General features: G+C 41.2%; 1 protein-coding gene across 1 annotated transcript in view; it reads right to left on the bottom strand.

Annotated features, from left to right (window-relative positions):
* KISS1R (KISS1 receptor) overlaps positions 1-27688 on the bottom strand; it is a 483392-nt gene that overhangs the window by 242810 nt on the left and 212894 nt on the right. Inside the window, exon 2 of the mRNA XM_073593503.1 lies at positions 14198-14322. Within this exon, the coding sequence (XP_073449604.1) occupies positions 14198-14322 (125 nt within the window). The remainder of the gene's footprint in view (positions 1-14197; positions 14323-27688) is intronic.

Below are 27688 nucleotides of genomic sequence, written 5' to 3'. Positions count from 1 at the left end.
GTTGAGGGTCATGGATTGGAATCTAGGGACTGGTAATAACCTGCCCAAGTCTGATTAGGAAGGGTAACGTCAGTGGCTCAGGGTAGTTAGTAGGGCCCTGTTTCTGTACCTTTGCTCCCCAACACCATGGGGTAGCTACTGTATCCTCTGGTGGCAAATCCATGTATCAAGCTGTGGTAGGGTACAGGTGAACACAAGCATGAGAAATATGACAACAGTGATGTACAAAGTAAATTAACTTTGGAACTTTAGGAACCTTATCCCGTTTCTATGATGTTTGCTATGTGTAGAAATGGCTCCGGATCTATAACTGCTGTGCCCGATCTATGAGTAATATGTCACTTGTCACTTATCAGGCCACGGGCATGAGTCTCATTTCTCAGTGACAATCATCATAAGGGGGTATGGACTCCCCACAGTCTGTATCGATGGGAAGGTTATTTGCCATCCTTCTCTAACCCCCACAAGCAGCAAACTACAGTCTGTAATAAGAGATCATTAGGTATGACTTGTTAGGTAGCCCTACATGGGGGTGAGGGAGCAGATTGCTCGGCGGAGGCTCTATCTATTGCATGGAGCTATCGGATTGTCATCGAGGTATCCGTCCACTGGGAAAGGATCTTACCCTTCGAACTGTGGGGAGTGTGAAATGAGGGGACACTGAGGTTTCGATCAGGGTCCACTGTGTGCAAATGAGGAACAAACTTTCGGCATTGTGGGTGGGAAAGCCCTTTATAGTAGAATTCCCCAGGGTCTATAGGGGTCATTGAGGGGCAGTTTGCAGAATATAGCTGTGAGGGATACCCCAGTGTCTACCCCTCTATAACCATACCTTGCATAAAAAAACTGCGGTATTTACCAAAAAGTCAGCTTGTGTAGCTATGAGCTGATTGTCAGCGTAGATGCAGGCGGGTGGAAGTGATTGTCCCTCTCGTGTTGATATTGTTCTTTCGGGTGGTACCATAATGTGTGCTGGGCATAGTGGTTGGTGGCAGGCTGTGGGGCGTAAGTGATGAAAATGGCGTCTGGTGTCCTCAGACCCAGCATGTGATGTGGGGATTCAAGACAATCAGATAGGTGCACCGTAAGCCATGGCCAAGTGGCACTATAATCAGGCTAATCATGAGGCAGTTTGTACATGGGTAAGTTCCGGTGGCAATAGCCGTAGGAGGACAGGGATTTAAGTGTAATAAAGTAACTCGTGAGTCATAGGAACGTGGTTAACATGCAACTGAGGTACCTAACTGTGCCATGCGTGGCTGGATGCAACATAGTACCGGGGGGTGCCTGAGGCGGTGTTAGCGGTCCTGCCGGGCTCTCCTTGGGGGGCCGGCATCTGCGGAACCGGGTGTCTTGTGCATCCATGGGCTCCTCCGGTTGTGTTTCCTTCCTTGCGACTGTACGGCGTAATTCTGCATACCAATTTGGGACGTCAATAACCGGGATGTCTAGGGTGTTGCAGAAATGCTGCATGTCCTCAGGTACCTTCAGCAGTGCAGTATGGCCTTGTGTGGTGGCAGAAAGACCGAAGGGCAACTTCCACCTGTAAGGTATCCCCTTGGTGCGTAGGGTGCCTAGCAAAGGTTTCAGTTCTCTGCGGTATTGTAGGGTGATGCTGGAGAGGTCTCTTCTTTTAATTTGTAATCCACTATGCAGCAGATGATATCCTGGGGGGGGGGGGGGTGTGTGCTTCCCTTCCTTTTGGTCTGAGGGCTCGATGGATCCTTTCCATTGCAATCACTGTCTGAGGCGGTCTGTTGAAGAGGTCATTGAACAGGCTTGTGACATTGGGGGACAGCTCCAGTTCAATGTATTCTGGCATGCCACGGATTCTCAGGTTGTGGCGTCTCCCCCTATTGTCTAAGTCCTCCATATGGCACTGAAGTTCCCTGAGTTGAAGGGTGTGAGTGTCCACCCTCCGGGTGGCTCGACGAAGGACCGCATCATGTTTCCTTGTGACTGTCTCTATCTCCTGTACCCTGTCAGCCAGCGTATGTATATCCAGCCTGAGTTCCGAAATGGCAGCTGACAGGGTGTCTTAGATGTGGTTGGGGCGGGATACCGGTGTCCCCTGGCCCCACAGTAACCAGTGTTGAGGGTGCGGGCAGCGTTCCCATCAGCTGAGAGGAAGCAGCCTGTGTGGACATGGCAGGAAGACGCCATGTTGCCTCTCTGGGTCCGGAACATCTCTGGTATGTTTTGGCTTAAACCCTCGCTCTGTTTGCGGGGGAAGCAGGAGCGTGATGCCGAGGAGGTGCAGGAAGCTGTCCCCATGCTTTGTTATCAGTCTGGAGTGAGTTTACCTCCGTAGTGCAGCTTGAACGACCTGTAGCGGCGGGAGCTCTGGAGTTACGCGGCCATCTTCCAGCGAGGTCAAACCACGCCCTGGCTGAAGCCATTTATTATCAATCAACTGTGTTTACGATTTTATAATCATAATGGCAATAGAAACTACCCAAATGACCCTGATCAAAAGTTTACATACCCCGATGATTCTGGCCTAATAACATGCACACGAGTTGACACAAAGGGGTTTGAATGGCTATTAAAGGTAACCATCCTCATCTGTGATCTGTTTGCTTGTAATTAGTGTGTGTGTGTGTGTGTGTGTGTGTGTATAAAAGATCAATGAGTTTCTGGACTCCTGACAGACCCTTGCATCTTTCATCCAGTGCTGCACTAGGTTTCTGGATTCTGAGTCATGGGGAAAGCAAAAGAATTGTCAAAGGATCTGTGGGAAAGGGTAGTTGAGCTGTATAAAACAGGAAAGGGATATAAAAGATATTGAAGGAGGGGGACGCATGCGCGGCACGAACCAGGAAGGAAGCAAGGGCTGAGAGCTCCGTGAGCCGTGGAGACAAACGGCACTTCCCCGGAGCTATATATACAGTTTTTTTTTCTCTGATTCCTCCCTGCACCCCTGGCGGAACATCCAGCACATTCCAGGACCGAAAACTCACCGCAGCAAACGGGCCCAAAAGTCCCTTACGACTTACTTGTTGAGAGTGAGGGAACAGAGCATGCTGTACCAAGATGGCGCCCAGATGAGGCAGACACAGGCACATCCACAAGCTGCAGCCTCCTCGTCGTCACACTCCCCAGGAGACTGAGTATTCTCTGCAACTTACCAAAGCTGACTTAGATGAGAGTCTCACCCTAATGTATGACAAAATTGCCCAGAAATTTCAATCTGAGCTGCACAAATCTACTAATACTTTATCCCTGGAGATTGCAGCCCTGGGTAGCAGAACTGATCTATTAGAGACTAAACATGATGAGCTGGCCCTGGTTTGCTCAGATCTCAGAAAAGAGCAAGAGTCCCTGTCAGAGACTGTCCTGCAGCTTCAAGCCCACATTGAGGACCTGGACAACAAGAACAGACATAATAACCTTAGGGTGTGGGGAGTCCCAGAGTCTGTGACTGATTTACTGCCTGCCTCTTTCAGCCTTTTCCTGCGACAGGATCCACAGGGCCCTGCGCCCACCCCCTCCTCCTAAGAAGCCCCCTAGAGATATAGTACTATGCCTCAAGGACTTCCTAATTAAAGAGGACATCCCCTGGGCCTCAAGGAACACTCCTAACATTCGCTTGGAGGGTACCCCCATTCAAATATACCAGGCTATTTCCCCCACCACCCTGGACAAGCACAGGAAGAAGATGAAGGAAGTTACAGTTAGATGCGGCGGCCCTTCCCAGGATGCCATCTACTCCTCGTCATTCAGCCATTTGGGCCACCCTACCTCCCAGAAGAGACACCGAGACTAACTGCTCTTTTCATTTTTTTTTTCCCTCTGTTTGATCTTTGTTATTTTTTCAAGGTTACAGACAATGGAGTACTCCCACCATGCTTTAAAGCAACTGGACTCTCCTGGCTCATCGCAGAATTCCAGTCGCCTCCAAGCTGGTGGACTCCCCGCAGGTATTTAAGCATAACAAATTATAGTATATGCTGAGTCTAAGGACCCACACGTTTAGAGTGATGAACCCCTTGGTCCGAATTGACATTGTTCTTTGGGTCATTGGGAAGTCTTCCCCCCCTGACCCCCCCAAGACTATGCATTGCCATTCTATGGCCCAGTTTCACTGTTACCGGTTCCTCTGTTTTTTTTTTGTTTTTTGCTTTTTTTTTTTTTCTCTGTTTTTTTTAAGCTACCAACCTCAGTTTTTTCCACAAATGTGCTACAAATATCGATATTGTACCAGATATGTCCACCAGATGTTGTGAAACCCCCTCACGGATTTTTTATACCTACTGTATGTACTCTCAAGGATATTTTGCACTGCTATATGGGCGCCCCTCTCGGCCTCTCGGCCTAGACTCTAAACATACCATGGATCTCAAAGTAATGTCCCACAACATTAAGGGGTTTAATTCCCTCCCAAAAGAGGAGAAAAGCATTTAAATGGTATAAATCACTAGGAGCTGATATCCTCTTACTGCAGGAGATGCATTTCTCCACCTATAACCATTCATCATATTTAGATAAAACATTCAGACAATGTTACTTCTCCACCTATGAGTCCAGGTCTAGAGGGGCAGCTATCCTTATTAAAAATTCTGTGATGTTCCAATTCCAACAGATTTATAAGGATCCGAATAATCGCTTTGTAATAGTCAGAGGCTTAATCCAGGACAAACAGATAACCTTGGCCTCGGTGTATGCGCCTAATGCATCACGGCCTACATTCTTTAAAAATTTCTTTCAGGTCCTAGACAGATTTCACTCACCCCACATACTAATCGGTGGGGATTTCAACCTAGTAGCCCAGTCCGTTATGGATAGAAGTCGTACAAGTCCCTCCTCTAATGCCTTCCCCAAATCCCTTCAACATTCCTTAAAGTCCCATCAACTGATAGATGCCTGGAGGGTTCACAACATAGGCTCTCGGGAATACACCTTTTATTCACACCCCCACGATAGCTACTCCCGCCTGGATTATATTTTCTGCACTCCCTTCCTGATTGCAAACTCCATCTCAGCAAACATACATGTTTGCCCGTGGTCAGACCACCATATAGTATCCAGCCACCTTTCTTGTACAGGTCTCCTATACGGTACCAGAACTTGGCGCCTCAATGACGCATTACTTACAGACCCTATAGTATTGACCCAACTGTCTGAGTGTCTCACAGAATACTTTATACACAATGACATGGAAGAAATATCCCCCACATCCCTTTGGGCAGCCCATAAAGATGTGATGAGGGGCCACCTAATAGAAATCTCTACCACTAGGAAACGCCAAAAACTACAGGAAACTCAAACTCACTTCCGACCTTGAGAAACTTTATCATAGACACACACAGACTCCTTCACAAGACTTACTTCTCCAAATTAACGAAAAAAGAAGAGCCCTAGACACCCTACTCTCAGAACACACCGAAAAATCCCTCAGATGGTCCATGGCCCGCTTCCTCCTTCATAGCAATTCAGCTTAAACTATTTTTGCACGTAAGCTCAAACAGACTACCCAACCGACTCACCTCTACAAGCTAAGGGACCATAATGGAAACCTTACCACTCATCCCAAACACGTCCTGGGCATCTTCTCCTTTTACCAGAAGCTATTTTCTGGCCCTGACCTCTCTCTTCCTCCCTCCCCACAAACCTGGTTAGACGCCCTCACACTTCCCCAGTTATCGGAGAAGCAACTGCAAATTCTTAATGCCCCATGTACATCAGAGGAAATTGACTCTATCATTTCCTCCCTTAAACCCTCTAAAACCCCAGATCCAGAAGGATTCTCAGCCACTTATTACAGAAAATTTGCTGAATCTTTAATCCCTAAACTGACTAAACTCTATAACTATATCCTAATAGGAAAACATTTCTCCGAAGAAATGCTACTGGCCAATATATCCCTAATACCTAAACCAGGAAAAGACCATACCCTCCCCCAAAATTTCCGTTCCATCTCCGTCATCAATAATGACTTAAAGATATTTGGACAGATCTTAGCAGACCGCCTAGCCTCGGTTATTACAACCTTGATATCCCCTGACCAAACTGGCTTTATACCATCCAGACAAATCACTGACAATATTTGTTTGGCCACAAATATTCTCCAAGATGCCGACATTCACTCCAAGAAGGTATTATTTCTGAGTTTGGACATAAGGCATTTGATAGTGTCCTCTGGCCCTATTTAGATACAGTCTTATCTAAATTCGGATTTAGTGGTGAATTCATACATGGATTTAAGGCCCTGTACCACCACCTCCATACACGTATCAAGCTCCCAGGGTGCAATTCTGATTACTTCCCTTTTAAACCATGGAACCAGACAGGGGTGCCCCCTTTCCCCTCTTTTATTTGCCCTCGCTATGGAACCCCTGACCTGATCCATCTCCAATAATCCTAACATTAAAGGATATAAAAACGGTGATCAAGAGTTCAAAATTAGTCTTTATGCTGATGATGTCCTCTTATTTATCTCTGACCCCCTGATCTCCCTCCCTAACCTCATGACCTCCCTAGATTCCTTACATCATCTCACGGGCCTAGGAGTGAACCCTTCCAAATGTACAGCATTACCTATCCACCTCCCCCAACTTTTAATGACTACTCTTAAAGATAAATATAAATTCTCCTGGAATCACAACTCACTGCAATATTTAGGAATAAAACTAGCCCCCTCACTCAGATGTATTCATTAAACTACCCACAAGCTTTTTCCAACGTTAAACGCCTTCTAAACCAATGGTCCTCATACCGTATATCATTTTTAGGGCGCATTCAAGCAGTCAAAATGTCTATCCTCCCGAAACTCTTATTCCTCTTTAGATCCCTGCCTCTATATGTCTCCCGCTCCACATTACTAACAATCCAATCAGATCTTCTCAAATTCATATGGCAAAATAAGAAGCCCCGACTGGGTCATCCATTGATGTACAGGACCCGTGTGAGGGGTGGCTTGGGATGCCCGGATCTATGGAAATACTTCCTGGCATCCCGCCTTATTCAACTGGCGCAATGGCATGCTTCCCCTACTTCCACACCATGGCTGCAATTTGAGCGGATCTCAGTGGCTCCATACTACCTCCCAGGTATTCTCTGGTCATGCTCAATATCCCAAAAAGACGTCACTCCACTTAATAATATTGTAGGTCAATATCTCTACATCTGGTTCCTCTACTGGAGGAAGTTTAGATAAAAATCCAACACACCTCTCCTGTCTTCCTTTATAGGAGAACCCTCATTCCCTTCAGCCTTTATCTCAGGCTCATCATTCCATAATTGGACTGAACACGGATTGGTTAACTTGGAATCTCTGTTACAGGGCACTTCCTTTTGCTTGTTTACACATTTACAGCAAAACTTTGTCCTTGGAAAATTAGATTTTTACTAATACTTGCAGATAAGACACTTTTACTCCGCTGCCCTGGTTGGCGGAGTAGAATTGACAAAAACACCATTTGAATACCTATGTGTAGAGGCCTCCAGAGATAGGGGGACTATCTTAACTCTATACCGATACCTTAATGACTACAATACCACTTAAAAATCTGTAGCAATGGTGGGTTGGGAGGCGGAGAGAGCTCAGGAATTCCCAGAGGACTGGCAAGACATGATTAACAACATGCACAAATGCACACGCTCTATATCTATTATGGAAACGGTCCTCAAACTACACACTTGCTGGTACTACACCCCAGATCGCCTACACAGGATATACCCACTGGTTCCTGACACATGCTTTAGAGGATGTCAGGACAGGGGTACGCTCCTGCATACGTTCTGGAGTTGTAAGGAATTAGGACCCATTTGGCAAAAAACTAGCTCGCTGATATTTCTTCTATCTGGAGTGTCTGTCACCCTGACTTATCAAATGTGTTTGTTGTTTGCAGAACTCCCAGGAGTCCCCCCCCCCACAACAGAAATTAGCCCACACTTTCTTTAGCGCCATTCAATGGGCAGTTGCACTGAATTGGAAACGCTCCTCTGTGTCATGGTCGCAGGTGCTTCTATGCATGGAGTCCATTCGGCTAATGAAAAGGATACACCATACTCTCCTGGACTCCATGCACATTTTTGACGGCAAATTGGGCATTTGGACAAGCCACCTGCTTAGCACTGGACTTGAGGATCCCTCGGTCCCTGCCCCTGATGCTCAGTTAAAAGTCATTGGATATACCTTGCTCAGTAGATATGTGAGAGTCTTACCTTCATACGCACATTATGCTGCTAAATCTGGTATTTTGGTCGAATGGTATTACATCCCCTGCATTTGTGTTGTATGCATATCACAGTCTCTAGTTTTCTTTGTTATTTTTTCATTTTTTCTTTTCCTTCCCAATTAATGGGTTTATTGCTTATTGCATTATTATGTCTCAAAGGCAACATGTGTGATGTATTTGTAAGCTGTCCTATTCTATCTCTTGAATGTACTTATCATCCTCACGGTGCCTGTACACCCTGTTTTTATGTTATACCCTAATAAAAACGTTTGTAAACCAATGATATTAAAAGGAAATGAGACTGCCAATCAGCAGTGTTCAAACTCTATTCAAGAAGTGGAAAATGAGGGGTTCTGTTGAAACCAAACCACGGTCAGGTAGACCAACTAAAATTTCAGCCAAAACTGCCAGCAAAATTGTTCGGGATGCAAAGAAAAGCTCACAAATAACTTCAGGTGAAATACAGGACTCTCTGAAAACATGTGGTGTGGCTGTTTAAAGATGCACAATAAGGAGGCACTTGAAGAAAGATGGGCTGCATGGTCGAGTCGCCAGAAGAAAGTTATTACTACGCAAATGCTACAATATCCTGCTTACAATGCGCCAAACAGCACAGAGACAAGTCTCAAACCTTTTGGCACAAAGTCATTTGGAGTGATGAGACCAAAATTGAGCTTTTTGGCCACAACCATAAACACTACATTTGGAGAGGAGTCAACAAGGCCTATGATGAAAGGTACACCATTCCTACTGTCAGACACGGAGGTGGATCGCTGATGTTTTGGGGATGTGTGAGCTACAAAGGCACAGGAAATTTGGTCAAAATTGAGGCAAGATGAATGCAGTATGTTATCAAAAAATACTGGTGGAATATTTGCATTCATCAGCCAGGAAGCTGCGCATGTGACGCACTTGGACATTCCAACATGACAATGATCCAAAACACAAGGCCAAGTCGACCTGTCATTGGCTACAGCAGAAAAAAGTGAAGGTTCTGGAGTGGCCATCTCAGTCTCCCGACCTCAAAATCATTGAGCCACTCTGGGGAGATCCAAGAATTTACAGGAACTGGAGGCTTTTTGCCAAGAGGAATGGGCAGCTTTACCATCTGAGAAGATAAAGAGCCTCATCCACAAATACCACAAAAGACTTCAAGCTGTCATTGATGCTAAAGGGGGCAATACATAAATTCTACCAGGGTATGTAAACTTATGAGCACAACTGTAAGTATATAGACTGCAACAGGATACCAAAAAAAAAAAACTATATGAAAGGGCACTGCCCTGAGGGGGAACTGATTTTAGAACCCAAAAATTAAACTTCATAAGAAACCAAAACAGAAACAAAAACAAAAATAAACTGTTTAAAGAAAAGAGCACTGCCCAGAGGGGGAACGGATTCTGGAATAAAAAGTCAGACTTCATAATATGTGACTCTTGGTTTAACCCCCTCGGTATCCTACTCTGAAATTTGAAGATCCAAAAGACCTCTCTTTTGCAGAGAAGCCGAAATACATAATCTCCTCTGAGGGGGATTTTCACCTTTTCGATCACCTGTACTTGTACAAGTGACCAATTTCCTCCATGTTTGGAGTTAAAATGATGGACTACATTAGTGGGCTTACATAATCTAATGTCTGCTAAATGCTCACGAAACCTGTCTCTGAGTCTGTGAGTGGTTCCCCCCAATTACTGCACGGAACGTGGTGCACAGGTAATGGCATACACCACATGAAAGGTGTTGCAATTGAAAAAATTGTCAATACTGTATGCCATCAACCGAAGAGCAGAAAGTGTCAACCTGCAACATGTGGGGACAACAAAGACACTCACGGGAACCACATTTAAAATTGCCCTTGCAGTGAAGCCAACTAAGGGATTTTGTGGGAATGGCTTTGGACTCAAAAAACTGGGTAATAAGTAATTAGCCAGGGTTTTTGCTTTTCTGGCCACTATGTTAACTCCCCCACATGTCTGATCATTATAAAGTATGGATAAATATTTGTTGACAATGTGTTTTAATTTGATTAAATTCTAAACTATAACCTAAAGCCAAAGAAGGACACTTATCCACCCAATTCTTCTTTAACTTTTTTGTACCTGATTTCTTTGGATAAGATCATAAATGTTTCTTTTTTCTGTTCAAGGCCATAGAATATGCTCTGTCTAATGACCATTTAGGGCAGTGATGGCGAACCTTGGCACCTCAGATGTTTTGGAACTACATTTCCCATGATGCTCATGCACTCTGCAGTGTAGTTGAGTATCATGAGAAATGTAGTTTCAAAACATCTGGGGTGCCAAGGTTCGCCATCACTGATCTATGGTATCCCCTGGCCAGAAAGCGATTGTACAGCTTTGAGGATTCTTCCTCAAAAGCCACTTGCTCGCTGCAGATGCGGTGCAATCTAAGAAATTGCCCCACTGGGATACTCTTGATGGTGTGGTGGGGATAACTGGAGCTGGCGCGAAGGAGACTATTGCCTGCTAAAGACTTTCTATATAAACTACAGGAGACTTTCCCATTTTTATTGCTCAACAAAACGTCCAGAAAGTAAATGGACTCCCCTATCACTGCAACCAGTAAAGCGGAGATTGTGCTGATTTTCATTCAAGAATTCCAGAAAACAGTCAAGTACAATCCCTCTACAATAAATAAACATCAAATTGTCTATATACCTATAGTATACAACAATTTGATCCTTAAAGGGGTTCCTATCTCCAAAGTTGTGGGACCTTTCCCACCAACCCATATAGAGGTTGGCTAGTGAGGGCGAAAGGGTGTGAAAGGGCTCTTAGTTAGATCTTTAATATGGATTTTTGTATTTTCAATATTCAGATTTTCGGGTTTTTGTTCCTTCGTTCTTTCGAATTTTCAGATTTTCTTTCGGATTTTTGAATTTTCAGATTTCTGAATTTCTTAATTTCCAAATGCTCAAATTTTTGGATTTCAAATTTCCTGAATTTCTGAAGTTTTGAATTTCCGAATTTATTCGAAATAACGAATTTTGATCATAATGAATGACCCGAAACACTGAATAAAAAAAAAAATGAAAGGAAAACAAACACATTTTTGTCTAGCAGCGACTAAATCCTTATCCCAAAATATGTTGGCAGTAGAGACTAACTATAAGGTCTTTCTACGATGATACTCGGTCACGGCAAGAATTTCTAAGTTTATACCTTTCCACCCCTCTGTGTGCTTTCGTGGCTGTGGAGAGTTGGGTACACATGTATATATCTGGTGGACATGCCTGATGCTGGGCAGTTCTGGGTTCCGATCTTTAAGATGGCCTCAACATTACTTGGAAGTTGACCCAGCAATCGCTCTATTAAACCATTGTGCTCTCAATTTCAATTTTTTTACAGCAACTTATGACAGCTTTCAAACAAACCATGGCAAGGGCCTGGAAGACCGCGACACTTTGTACACTCGAGACCAAAAATAGGATAACCCAAGCTAAGATTCATAGTAAAATAGAAGCCACCATACTAGATGTGATCCCTAAACACGGCAAAGTTTGCCAGCCCCAGGCAGACCACTTCATACCACCTGGCTTCGACTCCTCTCTCCTTGAGGGTCATGTCAAGGCTGTTAATTGTGACAGTGGCCCAGTTTGAGAGGATGGCCTCGCTTTTCTTCTACTTCTTTGCTCTTTTCTTTTTCTGTGCTCTTTGTTTCTTCTTCTTTTCTTTTCTATCACTTCTTAAATATGTTCTAATGCCCCGTACACACGATCAGAAATTCTGCCAGCAAAAGTCGGATGTGAGCTTTTGGTCAGAAATTCCGACTGTGTGTATGCTCTATCGGACTTTTGCTGGCATAATTCCAGCCAGCAAAAGACTGAGAGCAGGTTCTCTATTTTTTGGTCGGAAAAAGTTTCTATCCGAAAATGCGTTCGTCTGTATGCAATTCGGAAGTGCAAAAAATCATCTGTATGCTCGGAAACAATTTGAGGCATGCTCGGAAGCATTGAACTTAATTTTCTCAGCTCGTCGTAGTGTTGTACGTCACCGCGTTCTTGACGGTCGAAAGTTCAGAGAACTTTTGTGTGACTATGTGTATGCAAGGCAAGCTTGAGCGGAATAAAAAACATCCAAGTTTTTTGACGAAATTTCTGATCATGTGTATGGGGCATTAGGGGTTTTCTCCTTTTGATTATTCTATGTTTCTCATTTCCGGCTAACCCTTTGACATTATATCTCCAGTTGCATTAACTTATGTAACGTGTTTTTGGTGGCCTTGAGCCCCTGTTCCCTTTTTATTTAAGACAACCTCATCATGACAGCATTGTTTTGTTTTCATCTTATATTGCTGTGACAACATATGCGGACCTTGTATATCTTTCATGTTTACAAGCTCTTTAAGCCTAAGCACTGCAATCTTCTGCAAAAAAAAAAAATTATATTGATATTCTATATAAAAAATTATACTGATATTCTGTGCAAATTTCAGTGTCTTTTTATTTTTGACCCATTTTCACCCCCTTCCTGCCCAGGCCAATTTTCAGCTTTCAGTGCTGTCACACTTTGAATGCCCATATGAAATTTTTATAATTTTTTTTTGAGACAGATAGAGCTTTCGTTTGGTGGTATTTAATCATCACTGGGCTTCTTATTTTTTGCTAAACAAACAAAAAAAAAGAAAAATTTTGAAAAAAAAATGTTGTTTTAAAATTTTGCAAATAAGTAATTTTTCTTCTTCACTGATGTGCACTGACAAGACTGCACCGATGAGGCTGCACTGACAGGTCCTGATAGGCTGCACTGATGGGGCTGCACTGATGGGCACTGATGTGGATGCATTGATCATCAAGGGCACTGATGATCAGTGCCATAATTATCAGTGTAAAGAATGTACTGTCGGCTCTCCTTTCCTCACACAGACACAGAATGTGAGGAAAGGACTACCGATAACAGGCAAGTCTGTTTACATCAGGTGTGATTGGACACATATGATCAGCTGTGATTGACCCTTTATCGCAATCTGTGATCAGCTGTGTCCAAAGGGCACAGCAGTCAGAAAGCACGCTCAATGCGCACCCCAAGGGCGGTACAAGAGTGAGTAATCAATCGATTGATTTATAATGCAAGCCTCATATACAACCATTACTATACTGTGCAGTCTCTTTTACCGACATACGTATATACTCTCACCTCCAGTATTTGACCCAAAAATATTTTAGGTTTATTTAGGTCTATTTAAGGGGAAATCTTTTTTTTTTTTTTTTCTGTAGTGCACCACATGTGCACATTTTAATGTGAATGTGATTCTTCTATTAAATATTCTAGATTCTTCTAATTAATAAATATTGGCGGAAAACGGTAATACACTATGAAGGTCTATTTTTACTGAATTTTGCAGGAAAAATTTCCTTAAGGCTCATAAACATAGGCGTGCGCACAGGGTGTGCCGGGTGTGCCCAGGCACACCCTAATGACCCTGTGCACATTAGTGTTATCGCTCTGTGTAGGAGCAGAAACAGGGAAAAGATCTTTAGTAAGTATTTATGCTCTTCTCTTTCACTGTGTCGGCAGGGAAATCAATGTGCCAGGGTCATATATATGTAGACACCCGCACACGCATGTGTGTTTGAGCTTAAGGGTGCACACTCTAATGCAATAGGCTGCGCACACCTATGCACATAAGGATGGATATGGATTGAGTTCTAGTGAAGATCCTATGCTGGAGAGTGATCGTGACTATACTAACCCTGGTTAAAGGAGAAAAAGTGCATTTTGACCTAAAATGATTTTGGATCAAATACCGGAGCTGAGAGTATACAGTATACGCATGTTAGTGAAGGGGACAGAACAGTATTTGGTGGAATACGCACATGGATGGCCTAGAAACCATACCTCAGACTGTACATGTCTATTGTATGGAAAGCCAACATCTGTGTTCTACCCAGACATACCACCTCTTTCAGATGGATAACTGTATATTGAAGGACATATACATGTATGTGAAATTAATGGACAATGATGTAAAAAAAACTGTTTATAATGCATACTCACCTGCTGAATGTAGTTTACAAATTTGCACATGAATTCACCAAATATCCATCCAGGAAGGGGGTACAAGGCAGCCGTGAAGGGCACACAGCACACAAGAAATATTATATCTGTGGTGGCCAAGTTAGCTGTGGAGACAAAACAAAGCTTTTAACCAACAAACAGCAAAGTCTTACATAATTAATGATATATTGTTTGAGAATGAACCAAAATAATTTTATCAATATTAAAGGCCCAGTCAACTGAAAACTAACCAATCGCTTTTGCTCGATTCTGGAGGCCTAAGTTACTCAGTAGTTCTTTTGTCTTTCATGGACACTTATGGGGAGATATCTGCACTTCAGCTTCCAGATCCACACACCTACTGCAGAAAATTACCCATTGGAAAAAAACACCTCCCCAGCCTGTTAACTGGACAATTGAATAGCAGCAGTATATTGATAAGTCATCAATCTGCCTACGCTGCTTTCTTCTTGTCAGTATGTTTCCCATAAATTTATATGATCTATAGAATAAATTGATTGGCTTCTAGTAGTGGCCATGCCATGTCAGGCGTGTGTGCTGCTTATGAGTACATAGATACATTACTGTTTCTTCTATATATCTGCTTAGTTTTAGCCTTAAATATGTTTATAAAAGAGATGGCGCACTAGGTCTTATAAATCGATGAACATTTGTCTATTGAAATGCAACGTTACAGAAAATTTTGGCTCTGCACCATGTTAGAATATTATTCCAAATTCATAATTCGGCACTTATAGGTGTTATATTATATTCATGGCAAGCTTGCAAAACATATTTGGTTTTATGATTAATCATGATAAATAGAGTATGTGTGAATGACCTTGATCAATAGATTTGACATGATTCTTCTTCTAAAGCTGAGCATTGCTGGATTTTTCTGGTGTAGCCAATTTGAGTATGACATTTAAAGTTCTTTGGTATAGAATGTCATGAGAAGACAAAAATAGACACGTGTCCACATAGCTAAAGGAATATACATTGTGGATTATATACTGTTAAGTTAAGTTAGTTTGTAGTTCCAGTCATATTAATAAGTACTAGTATATAGTTACTTAATGTAAAGTTGATAATATGTGTTCATATTATATAGATGTTTGGTTATATGACATTACATGATCAGCATATTACTTCAAATATGGAGTGTTACATGTGGGCTTGTCAATCGTATGCCATATATGACTATGAGTGCATACTGAAGCTAGCAGAAATGAATATGTGCCATACAAGGTTCTAAGTTGGAGTGAGGTTATGACGTTCACACGTTCACATGTAACATATAAAGCCAATGCTTCCATATTGAAGGAGACTCAGGCACACAGAGACACAGACAGACACACACACACAGACACACACACAGCTACTAGGATAGATACTGACATGTTTACAAGACACTTTGATAAGTTGGGACAGCTGCCAATTCTGCCAGAAGACTGAGAACGTCATTTCCTGTTTCTTCTTGGAGGACACAAGACAGCATGGAGACAGGAGGGCAGCAGCCATGAAGCACACATGCTTTCATAAGCTAATACAGCTTTATAACTTTTTATTCTATTTCATATATTTTTACCTACATTGAACTGAACTATTATATTTTTACATTGTATTTATGATGCCAATTGTGTGACAATAAACTCACACTTTGTTTTAAGTCAGTTTGGCTATCAATGCTATTTCATCCGGAAGCGCCTCTGAGATACAAGAATATTAGATATTAATAATATTCTTCATTTTGGCGAGCCAGCCAGTTCCGTCATTTCTCAATTTTTACGGAAATCTCGATCCTTGCTGAGGGGGGAGAGATTAGCGCAGTTTTGCGAATATTCAAGTCTCGAGAAAAAAGACGGTTCAGAACCTATCAACCAAGAGGCGTTTGTGTGCATCAGATGTGGACAACAGTCCAGCAACAGACGGTTGAAGACGAGAAATTCTTCTAAATACGGTGAGTAAAAGTTATGGAATTTATTGATGAAATAGCGAGAGACAGCAAGCTAGAATTTAAAGATGTGTCTTTATATCCAAATGACAGTCACTTGTGGAGATATATGTACAATGAATGCTTAAATGCCAATACACAGATTGATAAATCCAGGTTCACTGTACATAAATTACGTAAGAAAATAAATAATGTATTAAGCTTAGTGAGAATATTTAACAAAATGATTCTTAATGTTGATTTACCTGCTAAAAATGTGTGTACATTACAGCAGACAGAATGTAACACTGTACAGAACACAGGGAAACATGAAAATGTGTCCCAAGATTCTCTAAGTTGTCCAAACTGTGAGATTTTTTGTAATTATATAGAGAATCTTGAGGAACAAATTGACTCCAAAACAAATCTTTTGGAAAAACTTCAGAATGACAGTAGATTGACACAGATTGCTGTAATAACTACAGATGACAAAAAGACTGAATCTAAATGTAAGCAACAATCCTCTTATATTCCGGAAAGTTCGGATATGGAGAATGTTGATGCTACTGATGAAAAAGAAATGAAACATAAAAACTTATTATGTAGAACTGCAAAACTAAAGTTGCAAATACATGACCAACTTATGAAAGTTTTAAAAGATTTTCCTATTTATGACACTGAGGCAACTGTATTTTCCAATTGGGATTTATTTGAAATGTTTGCGGATCGTTTTAATCTGTCAAATGATCAACGCAATTACATATTTCAGTTGTGGGTTCCTGTTAATTTCGCTAAACGAATTAACACACCTGTTATTGATGACGAAGGTCAGGAAAAACAAAATGACGCGACAGATAGACTGCGACAATTATTGCTATGTATGACCGGTGAGCAAATACCGACCATAGAAATGTTAGATCTTTTACAGACTACTGCAGAAGAAAGTCCAATTGACTTTAGAATTAAATTTTGCAAGGTTTATCAAATGATATTTGGAGTAGATGATGACAATGACCCAGGTTTAAAAATAGCTTTCATAAAAAAATTTAAATACCTTGACCCAACTTCAGTAGCCATAGCGCAGGAACGTCAAAATTTAAATGATGTAGTAAGTTTTATTGATAAAATTAGGAGACAATTGAATCAAAGCAATCTCACACATGAGATAGCTATAATTCAATGTGACAAAAATAGTCAGGCTGCAGACATGTCAGAAACGACAGGTCTTGGCAGGAATGACAAGGACAGCTGCAGACAAGTGAGGCAAGGAGAGCCTATCACGTGTCTTTACTGTCATAGATCTGGCCATATGAGAAAACATTGCTGTAAATTTAAGAGAGACTCACAAATGAAAACTAAAGATATAGAGAATGAAAAATCAGCTTTTGTACAACCTGTTTTTTCATGTCAAGATAACATTTTGACCGAATTGCCTTATGCCACTGAAGTCAAACAGATCAGTAATTTGACTGTTAACAGCAGTTCAGACAACACTGTCACTGAAAGAGAGGGTTTATTGCCATTGCCAAAAATAGAATCACATCGGGATTCAATTTCTCTGCCATTACAATATGTAGCACCAATTATTTTGGATGAGAATGGTAGGCCATATATACAATGTTTGCTGAATGGTAAAAATATTAATTGTCTCATTGACAGTGGATCTGAGATTAGCCTTACCAAAGAAAACATACCTGTGAAACCAAATTCTCCTATGTGTAATATAGTGGGTTTTAATAATACAGGTAATTCCACTGCTAGACAGGTATCTAATGTAACATTTGAAGTACCTGGAATAGTGAAAACTAACATTAACATTTGGGTATGTCCCAAAGCAGAGAATATACTCGGCATTGATGTAATCAATGAACAAAAATGGGTGATCGATTTGGCTAATAAAAGTATTTGGAAAGATCCATCTAGGCCCAAATCAGTGCTTATTGATCCCTCTGTATACAGTAAAGTTGGTTCCATTACCAATATGTTTACAGAACAAAAATGGCCTGATGTTGATGGTAATTGTGCTCTAAAGGAAGTGGTACAACGTTTTCCAAGTTTGTGGTCAAAGTTCAAAAATGACATTGGAAATACTGAATTGAATATTGAGGGAAAAGATCCAGAACCCCTTAATCAGTATGAGTTACCACTAGAATCAATTGGTCCACTTTCTGCCATTATTCAAGAGTTTGTACAACTTGGAATTGTAAAGAAAGCTAAATCAGTGGTAAATAACTGTATTTGGCCTATAAAAAATACTGATAATTCATATTCTTTATCAGTTGACTTAAGGACATTGAATAAACATATCACAAATAACCCAGTTCTTCCTGATAAATCTAACTTAAAGTTAAATTTGAATGCTGAGGACAAAGTGTTCACTGTATTAAAAATTATGAATAGTCATTTTTCCCTTCCGTTAACTACTAGCAGCCAGTACAAATTCGCATTCACATTCAGAAAAGAGACTTATACGTTTACTCGATTAATACCTGGCCTAGGTATTGGTGATGGTATAGTTCATGAAACTATAGCAAAAATACTTTCAAAATTTTCTAGGCCAGACTGTATTTGTCAGTATGTGGATACGATTCTGCTGAGTACTCAGAATATCGATGAACATATTGTTCTTTTGTCTGAGTTGTTTATGATGTTACAAGCTGAAGGTTTAAAATTAAACACGACAAAAGTCCAGCTGATGAAAAGTCAAGTGAAATACCTTCACATGCAAATTAGTCAAGGAAAGAGACAACTGTTGCAAGAAACAGTTAGAGATATCACTGCAATCCCAACTCCAACAACTCATAAGGCATTGCGTCAATTTTTGCATAAAATAAATCATTGCAAAGAGTTTGTACACTGTTTCGCAGAAAAAGTTAATCCACTATATAATCTTTTGAGGAATAAAGGTAATATAGTTGATCAATGGGGTCCAAATGAGAAAAATGCTTTTGAAATGTTGAAAAAAGATTTGCAGAATGCTCCAGCATTAAGTACAATAGAGGTTTGTTCTGAAGCATCTTTTGTTTTGAAAACTCATGTATCTGAGAATGCCATCTCAGTAACGTTGTCTCAATTACAAGAAGGTAAGGAGAAAATAATTGCCTATTTCTCCAGAGTTTTATCATTTTTGGAAAAAACTTTTGAGTCAGGTGTAAAGCAACTGCTAAGTGTTTACTATGGAATTAAAGCTACAGAGAGAATAGTGAAATCAAACAAAATCATTGTACAGACACCTGACTGCTCACTAAAAGGTATTTTTGAGGAAGATAGTTTTAAAGAATGTCGTAAAACATATCCTCTATGGTTCAGAGCTTTATCATCCAAACACATTCAGATAGATGTAAAAGGAAGACATCTTCAGGAATGTACACCAGCACATGTTTATACAGCTGCATCTCAGAAGTCTTTATCTCAGGTTTCCAGCATAAGAACAGAGAAGGACATAGAGCCAGTATTTGTTACTACAGAACAGTCTAACACTAGAATAAGAGCTTCAACACAGAATACAGTTACGCACATTTCTAATCTTTTAGAGATGAGAACAAAGGCATAGTCCATTGTCATCTCTGGGTGGTACAAAACTTTTATTTTGTTTGAGAAAACAGAGATTTGTATCATGACCAAAGGAGGTGTTGCGTCCTGTCATACCTAAACTTCACAGTACATATGATTTATAGTTTAGGCCATCTTAGACAGGATAAGGACAGTACATTGTCATACAGAAGTTATCTTTGAAGGAAAATATAAGATAGTGTTATTTTACATATAGTTTAACAAATTCATAAAGTTATTATCTCATAATGTTTTAACATTTGTTGGAAAAAAGTTACAAGAATTTAATGAAAATATTTTATGCCTGATTAATGATACTGCATTTCTTTTACAGAAATGGCATCTAAAATCACATAAATATGGAAGATAACAAGCTCATATGAAGAGCAAAGAGAATATCAGGAAAATTCAAAGTTAAAGAAGGAATCCTCTAGGGAAGAATATTGGACAAAAGATTTATACTTTAGATTTATGACTGTTTTATCTTATTCAACAAGAATTTTCTAATCTAACAGAACTTGAAGAAGAAACTTTAAAGACATTTCATGAAGAAAAAATTAATCAGAAGAAACTTTATCTATCTACTATAGATAAACAATTTGGGACTCAAACATTTGTCCACATATACATTTTTGATAATCCAATTATTCTGATATTAATGTTCATATTAAGTTAGGATTATCGTTATTATTTTTATTTTTCCTTATTCATATATTGAATATTTTTAGGTAACAACTGCACACTCATTCTAGTTTATAGAACATCTTTTGTTCATAACTTAAGAAACATATTACTCTTAATAGAACTATGGAAAGTTATGACAAGTTTTAGAGTGTAAAGTATATTTCCAAAAAGCTAAAATATTATTTGAGCACAAATATTGAAATATATTATTGCATAATTTATTTTAATAATAATAATAATTGTTATTATTATTATTAATAATAGTAATTATAAACATGAGTCATCATTATGTTATACATTTTTAAATTTTATTTTTTTTTGAATAGATAGATCTAAGAGAAGTTACAGTAAAGAGAAAAGCGATTAGAAGGAAAGTTATTTCTAGCTGCTTCAGTTCTGAGGAATATTGTGTTCAATCATTTGATACAAGGATGTGTAAATGTGACACGAATGATGTTATGAATGTATTAGAATATTTTGATATGATTAATCATAATTCAGGGGGGATTGTTAGAATATTATTCCAAATTCATAATTCGGCACTTATAGGTGTTATATTATATTCATGGCAAGCTTGCAAAACATATTTGGTTTTATGATTAATCATGATAAATAGAGTATGTGTGAATGACCTTGATCAATAGATTTGACATGATTCTTCTTCTAAAGCTGAGCATTGCTGGATTTTTCTGGTGTAGCCAATTTGAGTATGACATTTAAAGTTCTTTGGTATAGAATGTCATGAGAAGACAAAAATAGACACGTGTCCACATAGCTAAAGGAATATACATTGTGGATTATATACTGTTAAGTTAAGTTAGTTTGTAGTTCCAGTCATATTAATAAGTACTAGTATATAGTTACTTAATGTAAAGTTGATAATATGTGTTCATATTATATAGATGTTTGGTTATACGACATTACATGATCAGCATATTACTTCAAATATGGAGTGTTACATGTGGGCTTGTCAATCGTATGCCATATATGACTATGAGTGCATACTGAAGCTAGCAGAAATGAATATGTGCCATACAAGGTTCTAAGTTGGAGTGAGGTTATGACATTCACACGTTCACATGTAACATATAAAGCCAATGCTTCCATATTGAAGGAGACTCAGGCACACAGAGACACAGACAGACACACACACACAGACACACACACAGCTACTAGGATAGATACTGACATGTTTACAAGACACTTTGATAAGTTGGGACAGCTGCCAATTCTGCCAGAAGACTGAGAACGTCATTTCCTGTTTCTTCTTGGAGGACACAAGACAGCATGGAGACAGGAGGGCAGCAGCCATGAAGCACACATGCTTTCATAAGCTAATACAGCTTTATAACTTTTTATTCTATTTCATATATTTTTACCTACATTGAACTGAACTATTATATTTTTACATTGTATTTATGATGCCAATTGTGTGACAATAAACTCACACTTTGTTTTAAGTCAGTTTGGCTATCAATGCTATTTCATCCGGAAGCGCCTCTGAGATACAAGAATATTAGATATTAATAATATTCTTCACACCAGTTTGCTGAATTTCTCTCCACCTTAGTATATCTTTCTGAATAGACACTTCAGTGTTTACCTGAAAAATAGGTCCTATCCTGCTACGGGCCAAGTCTCTACTGAGTAACTTTATGCAAAAATATGTGGAAAATGCCAGGCTGGATATCACTGTGCCCAGAGCTGCTGGCATACAGCAGAGAAAGGCAATCCGACAGGTCTTACTTGGGCAGGACACCCAGGACATGTGCCCCAGATTCCCAGGATTAGTGATGCCAATATTATTGAATCCTGCAAGAATTGTTGATGGTGTATATAATATACTTTTGTAAATTTCCAGTCAGACAATTAAATGAGAAGTGTGGGTTTAGAAAAAAATAGACGTAAAAAATGACTATTGAAAAAAACGCTCGTCTGTATGCTGTTCCGACGCACCAAAAACAACGCATACTCTGAAACAAGTATGAGACGGAAGCGCTCGGTCTGGTAAAACTAGTGAGATAGCACATTCTTCACACTGCAAATTCAGTGATCTTTTAATGCAGCGCATTCCTTTGTGCTTTATAATGCTAGAATAATGAAGTTGTTTTGCTGCTGATATTCTGAAAAACTTATTTCTTATTATTTCTCATGATCTCATGAATAATCTTTTATTTTATTAAAGCCAGATCTCCATAATAATGTTTAGAGTTAATTTTTATAGTCATCTTATTTTTTTTATTTTTTTTTATTTCATCAAGATCTCGTTTTTTTTCTTTTTTTTTTTTTTTTGGTTTATTGAAAAATGATCATAAATTGAACAGCAGGGCGTGGCTTAGCAATGGCCGAGTGAAGACACACTCTAGAGGGGCTCCCGGCGTTACTCAGCCCAAAACGGCCACACTACTACCAAAATTAATCTGAGCACGACATGAGCATCCCCCGCAGGTACAGGACACGATCGGCGACCCGGGGACACAGAACCCAGAACTCCCATACCGGGATACAGCGCTATTTCAGAGACACACAGCACTCCTCACCTGGTGCCATTGTGACAGCACCACGAGTCAGCAACAAGGAGATGAACACGGGCGGACTGTCAGGCTCTGCAATGCCATCCACTCTGCATGGTGATCTCCCGGGGACACCAGCTGTATTTCGCTGGGATACGATGGAACCGACACAGAACCGGAGCCATCTGGATGAAGACCTCCGCTCCTTGCTGCAGGCCCTCCCCACACGAGTGGACATTGAGGCCTTGATCGTACGCATAGAGGAGGCACACAGCAGAGACATAACAGAGGTGAGAGCAGACTTGCACACACTTACAGATAGGGTGGCAAGTGGGGAGTCATCGGTCTCCTCGCTGGAGAACCGGGTGCAGGCACTAGAACAAACGCAGGACGCACATGACATAGACCCAGGAGATGCAGTTGCATTTAGAAGAAATGGAAGACCGCAGTCGCCGTAACAATCTGCGACTGCGGGGAATACCGGAAGCAACGGGCCCAGAAGACCTAGCAGAGTGGGTGACAGCTATTTTTCTCAGCCTTCTGGAAACACCTCCACCCTCTCTAGCAATCGATCGAGTACACCGCACGCTTGGTCCCAAATCAGCTGACCCAGATAGGCCTCGTGATGTACTCTGCCGCTTACATCGCTACTCACAAAAAGAAAACATCCTCTGCAAATCGTGGGAACGCGGCAATATTGAATTTGATGGCGTACAAATCCAGATCCTACCAGATCTTTCCAGAGCAACATTGCAGAGGAGAGCTCTACTAAAACCAGCGCTAGAAGTGGCGAGACGGCATGGCTGCACTTACAGATTGGGATATCCCTTAGCAGTGATATTCCGCAAGGCACAAAATTCCTTCACGCTGAGAACATCAGCAGACCTACCGGCGTTCTTCACATTCCTGGAGGCGGAACCAGTTCAAGTTCCAAATTGGCTACAGAAGATTCCAAAACCAACAGGCCGCTCGGGCCCCAGCAGAGGCAGACCTTACCAGCCTCCCCAAGAACGGAGACCCAGAGGGGGACCTCGAGCGCCTTCCATCACCAGGTCACGTGAGTCATAAGCACACACTATAGGCCTATTTTGTCTTCTGTTACACACGGACTGCTTGTTTACTCCATTGCCCGAGAGCTCACCCCACTGGACTGCCATATGACAGGGTCCTCATCAATACCCCCCTGAAGTTAACTCTCTAGCGAGAGACGGCAACCTGGCAGATTGTACATGCTGAACCGTCCTTACCCCCCCTTCCCCCCTGATGGGAACACGTGCTTATACCCTCAAAGAAGGTTTAAACTCGGCCCTCCCAGGTCACCCGCGGGTCCGATTGTTACATTAACTCTTCATACCTTATCCTCATGGAGACCCCTCGAAGAACATTCCCGGTCCTCTCCTGGAGCAGGGAGTGAGGGACTTGGGAGACGGACTGCCTGCAGGAGATCAGGCGGAAAAGGAAGTCTTTACAGACCCCTTCGGGTGCCCAGCTGCTGCCCCCGGAAAAGGGAGACATTTGGGGAAATACTTGGTGTAATACATACACTCACAGGAGTGAAGATGATCCCAGCCCACACGTTCTCTGCTAAAGCGGAGTGCTCACCTTTTGGAGGCTTAACAATGGACCACATACCCAGGAAGTTATGAATTCCACAGGCTGACGTGGACATTTTAAACATCATGGGGAGTCCAATATCCCGCCATATGAGGAGGTGAAAATAAAGAGGGGGGGGGCAGAGCTTTCGTTCTCCAGGGAGATAGTTTGTCAGGATGGTGTAGACATACACCCGTAAAGAGGGAGCACAACAGGATGCCGCACTTTTATTGTGACCGTAGGGGGGAGACAGCTTGATCGGGGCAAGTTTAAGAGCTTAAAGTTACTGGGCTTGTTTACCAGCCTGTGTGTACTATATTTTATGTTATTTTATTTTATTTTAGGACAGTTGTATTGTCATTACTGATTTCTTATAATGTTATTACATATAACGTGTTGTCTGATATCAGTGAACTGAATTCCCTGCCTATTCTTGATCTACTTACATATTACCCTGTTACCTTTTCGGAAAACACTAAGTGCTCAAAATGCAAGAAATAAACGTGATCGCGAGGGCTGGGGTTCCCGCAACTGGCTCTTGCTGAACAAACTCCCACATAGGCCCACGCTTATAGGTCCACGCTCATAGGCCCATGCTCATAGGTCAGTTATTTTTTTTTTTTTAACTGGAGAGCGTTATAGCAAATTTTTGCTAACACTTTAGCTGCATATTTGCCCAGGGGGTGCCCACTTAGGTCACCACCCTCGGCAACAATTTATTTCTTATCCCTAAGGGGCTGTTTTTTGTTTCTCTCTCTCTCTCCCCTCCTCATTACTTTTTTCTTTTTTTTTTTTTTTTCTTCTTCTTTCTTCCTCTGATCTTACCTACCTATCCTAACACCCGCACTCCCCCTTCCCACCCATCCCTCCCACGACAATGGAGGTACTAAACATCATCACTTTAAATGCTAAGGGACTCAACATCCCTGAAAAGAGAAGGATGCTGTTGCATGAGATGCGACGCATGAAAGCAGACATAACCCTACTGCAAGAGACACACTTTCGGGGTGATACCTTTCCAGTACTAAAGAATAGATATTACCCCACAGTGTACCACTCAACCTACTCAGAAACCAAATCTACAGGGGTCTCAATTTTAATCTCAGCCAGAATTCCTTGGACACTACTCGACATGAAAACGGATCCACTGGGTCGGTTTTTATTCCTCAAAGGCCGTATAGGCGACGTGACAGTAACCATTGCAAATTTATACACACCAAACAGTAACCAAGATATCTTCCTCAAAAAAACACCTTGAACAACTACAAAAATTCTCAGAGGGGCAGCTTATAGTGGGAGGAGACTTTAATATCCCTTTAGTCCCAGAAGAAGATACCTTGACAGGTAAGACGTCCATACCCCGAGACCCACAAAAAAAGATTCAAGCAACACTCCACAATACCCAATTGATTGACGCTTGGTGCCTGTTTCACCCAGGCGAGCGTGACTATACATTTTACTCCCGCCCCCACCACACTTAGGAATGGATTACTTCCTGATCCCCCACAGTCAATTACAAGCAATCAAAGACTCCAGACAGCGATATGGGAGTGGTTTGGGAAGCCCACAAGGCGGTAATACGAGGTATACTAATTAAACATGGATCAAGAATCAAAAAACAGAGAACGGCCCAACTTACCTCTTTACTCTCTAAGCTGCAACAATTAGAGACTGAACACAAACAGACTCAGACCAGACCATTAGAAAGTGAGTTAGACACCACACGCAAACAGATCACAGACCTTCTCCACTTTAAAGCAAAAGCCGCGCTCCAAATTTGCTGCAAAAAGGTCTATGAATCAGGGAATAAATGTGGCAGGTTATTGGCTCAGACACTGCGTACACAAAAGAGCGGCTTCATACATACCGCGGATATCATCCACTGCGGAACAGATTGCCACCCTGCCCAGACAAATTTCCCAAGCGTTTAAATCATACTATTCATCGCTATATAATCTGCCCAAGACGCAACCCCCGCTAGAGCGAATAATGGCATACATAACATCCTCCCTTATGCCCGCCTTACCGACCGAAGCACGCGAACAGTTAGAAGACCCCATCACACTCCTAGAAATACAGGCAGCAATAGGTAACACCAAACCTGGGAAAGCCCCCGGACCGGATGGCCTAACTACACAATACTACAAGACCCTACTTTCATCACTAGGTACACCAATGGTTAAACTCCTCAACTATCTCAGTAAGGGAGGTAAACTCCATGACTTTACTAGCCCATATATCAGTTATCCCCAAAGAGGGTAAAGACCCGACTCAATGTGGGAGCTATCGCCTAATATCTCTCCTCAACACCGATCTTAAAATATTCACGAAAATATTAGCCACCAGACTACAACAACACCTGACCCAACTGATACACCTGGACCAAGTGGGCTTTGTGCCCGTGACAATACCACTAAGGTACTAAATCTACTATACTTGGCCAACCTCCTGAAAACTCCAAGTGTCTTCATAGGCACGGACGCAGAAAAAGCGTTTGACCGGGTAAACTGGGATCTTATACTCGCTACACTAAAACATATAGGTTTGGGAGACAACATGACAAACTGGATCAAGGCGGTATACTCAAATCCAACCGCAAGGGTCAGAGCCAACGGTGTACTTTCAGACTCTTTCCAGATTAGAAATGGAACGAGACAAGGATGCCCACTCTCACCCTTACTTTTTGCCCTATCCCTAGAACCTTTTTTATGCCATATAAGATTGAATCCAGACATCACAGGCATTGAGATAGACGGTACCCCACATAAGGTTTCGGCATATGCCGATGATCTGATGTTCTCACTCACAAATCAAATTCTACCATATCCATACCAAATCTGCTACGAGAATTTTCAAATTATGGTGAACTTTCCAATCTAAAAATTAATCTTACAAAATCGGAGGCAATGGGTGTTGGGATACCTCAACCACAACTTAAACACCTCCAATCTAGTTTCAATCTAAACTGGACCAGTACAGCACTGAAATATTTAGGCACGTCAATTCCACAAACCTTCTCTAAACTATATGAACTTAACTTCCCTCCCCTCCTAAAAAACGTTAAAGCACTACTAAGTCAATAGCACACGGGTCTCCATTCGTGGCTGGGCCACTGTAATATCCTAAAAATGACCCTCCTACCCAAATTTCTGTATCTCATGCAGGCCCTACCTGTTCGGATACCTGCATTCTATTTTTTTTTTTTAATCTTTGTTT

The sequence above is a fragment of the Aquarana catesbeiana genome, linkage group LG01, assembly GCF_042186555.1.
Source record: "Aquarana catesbeiana isolate 2022-GZ linkage group LG01, ASM4218655v1, whole genome shotgun sequence".
In the NCBI taxonomy this organism is placed as follows: domain Eukaryota; kingdom Metazoa; phylum Chordata; class Amphibia; order Anura; family Ranidae; genus Aquarana; species Aquarana catesbeiana.
This window is presented reverse-complemented; position numbering and strand designations above follow the sequence as displayed.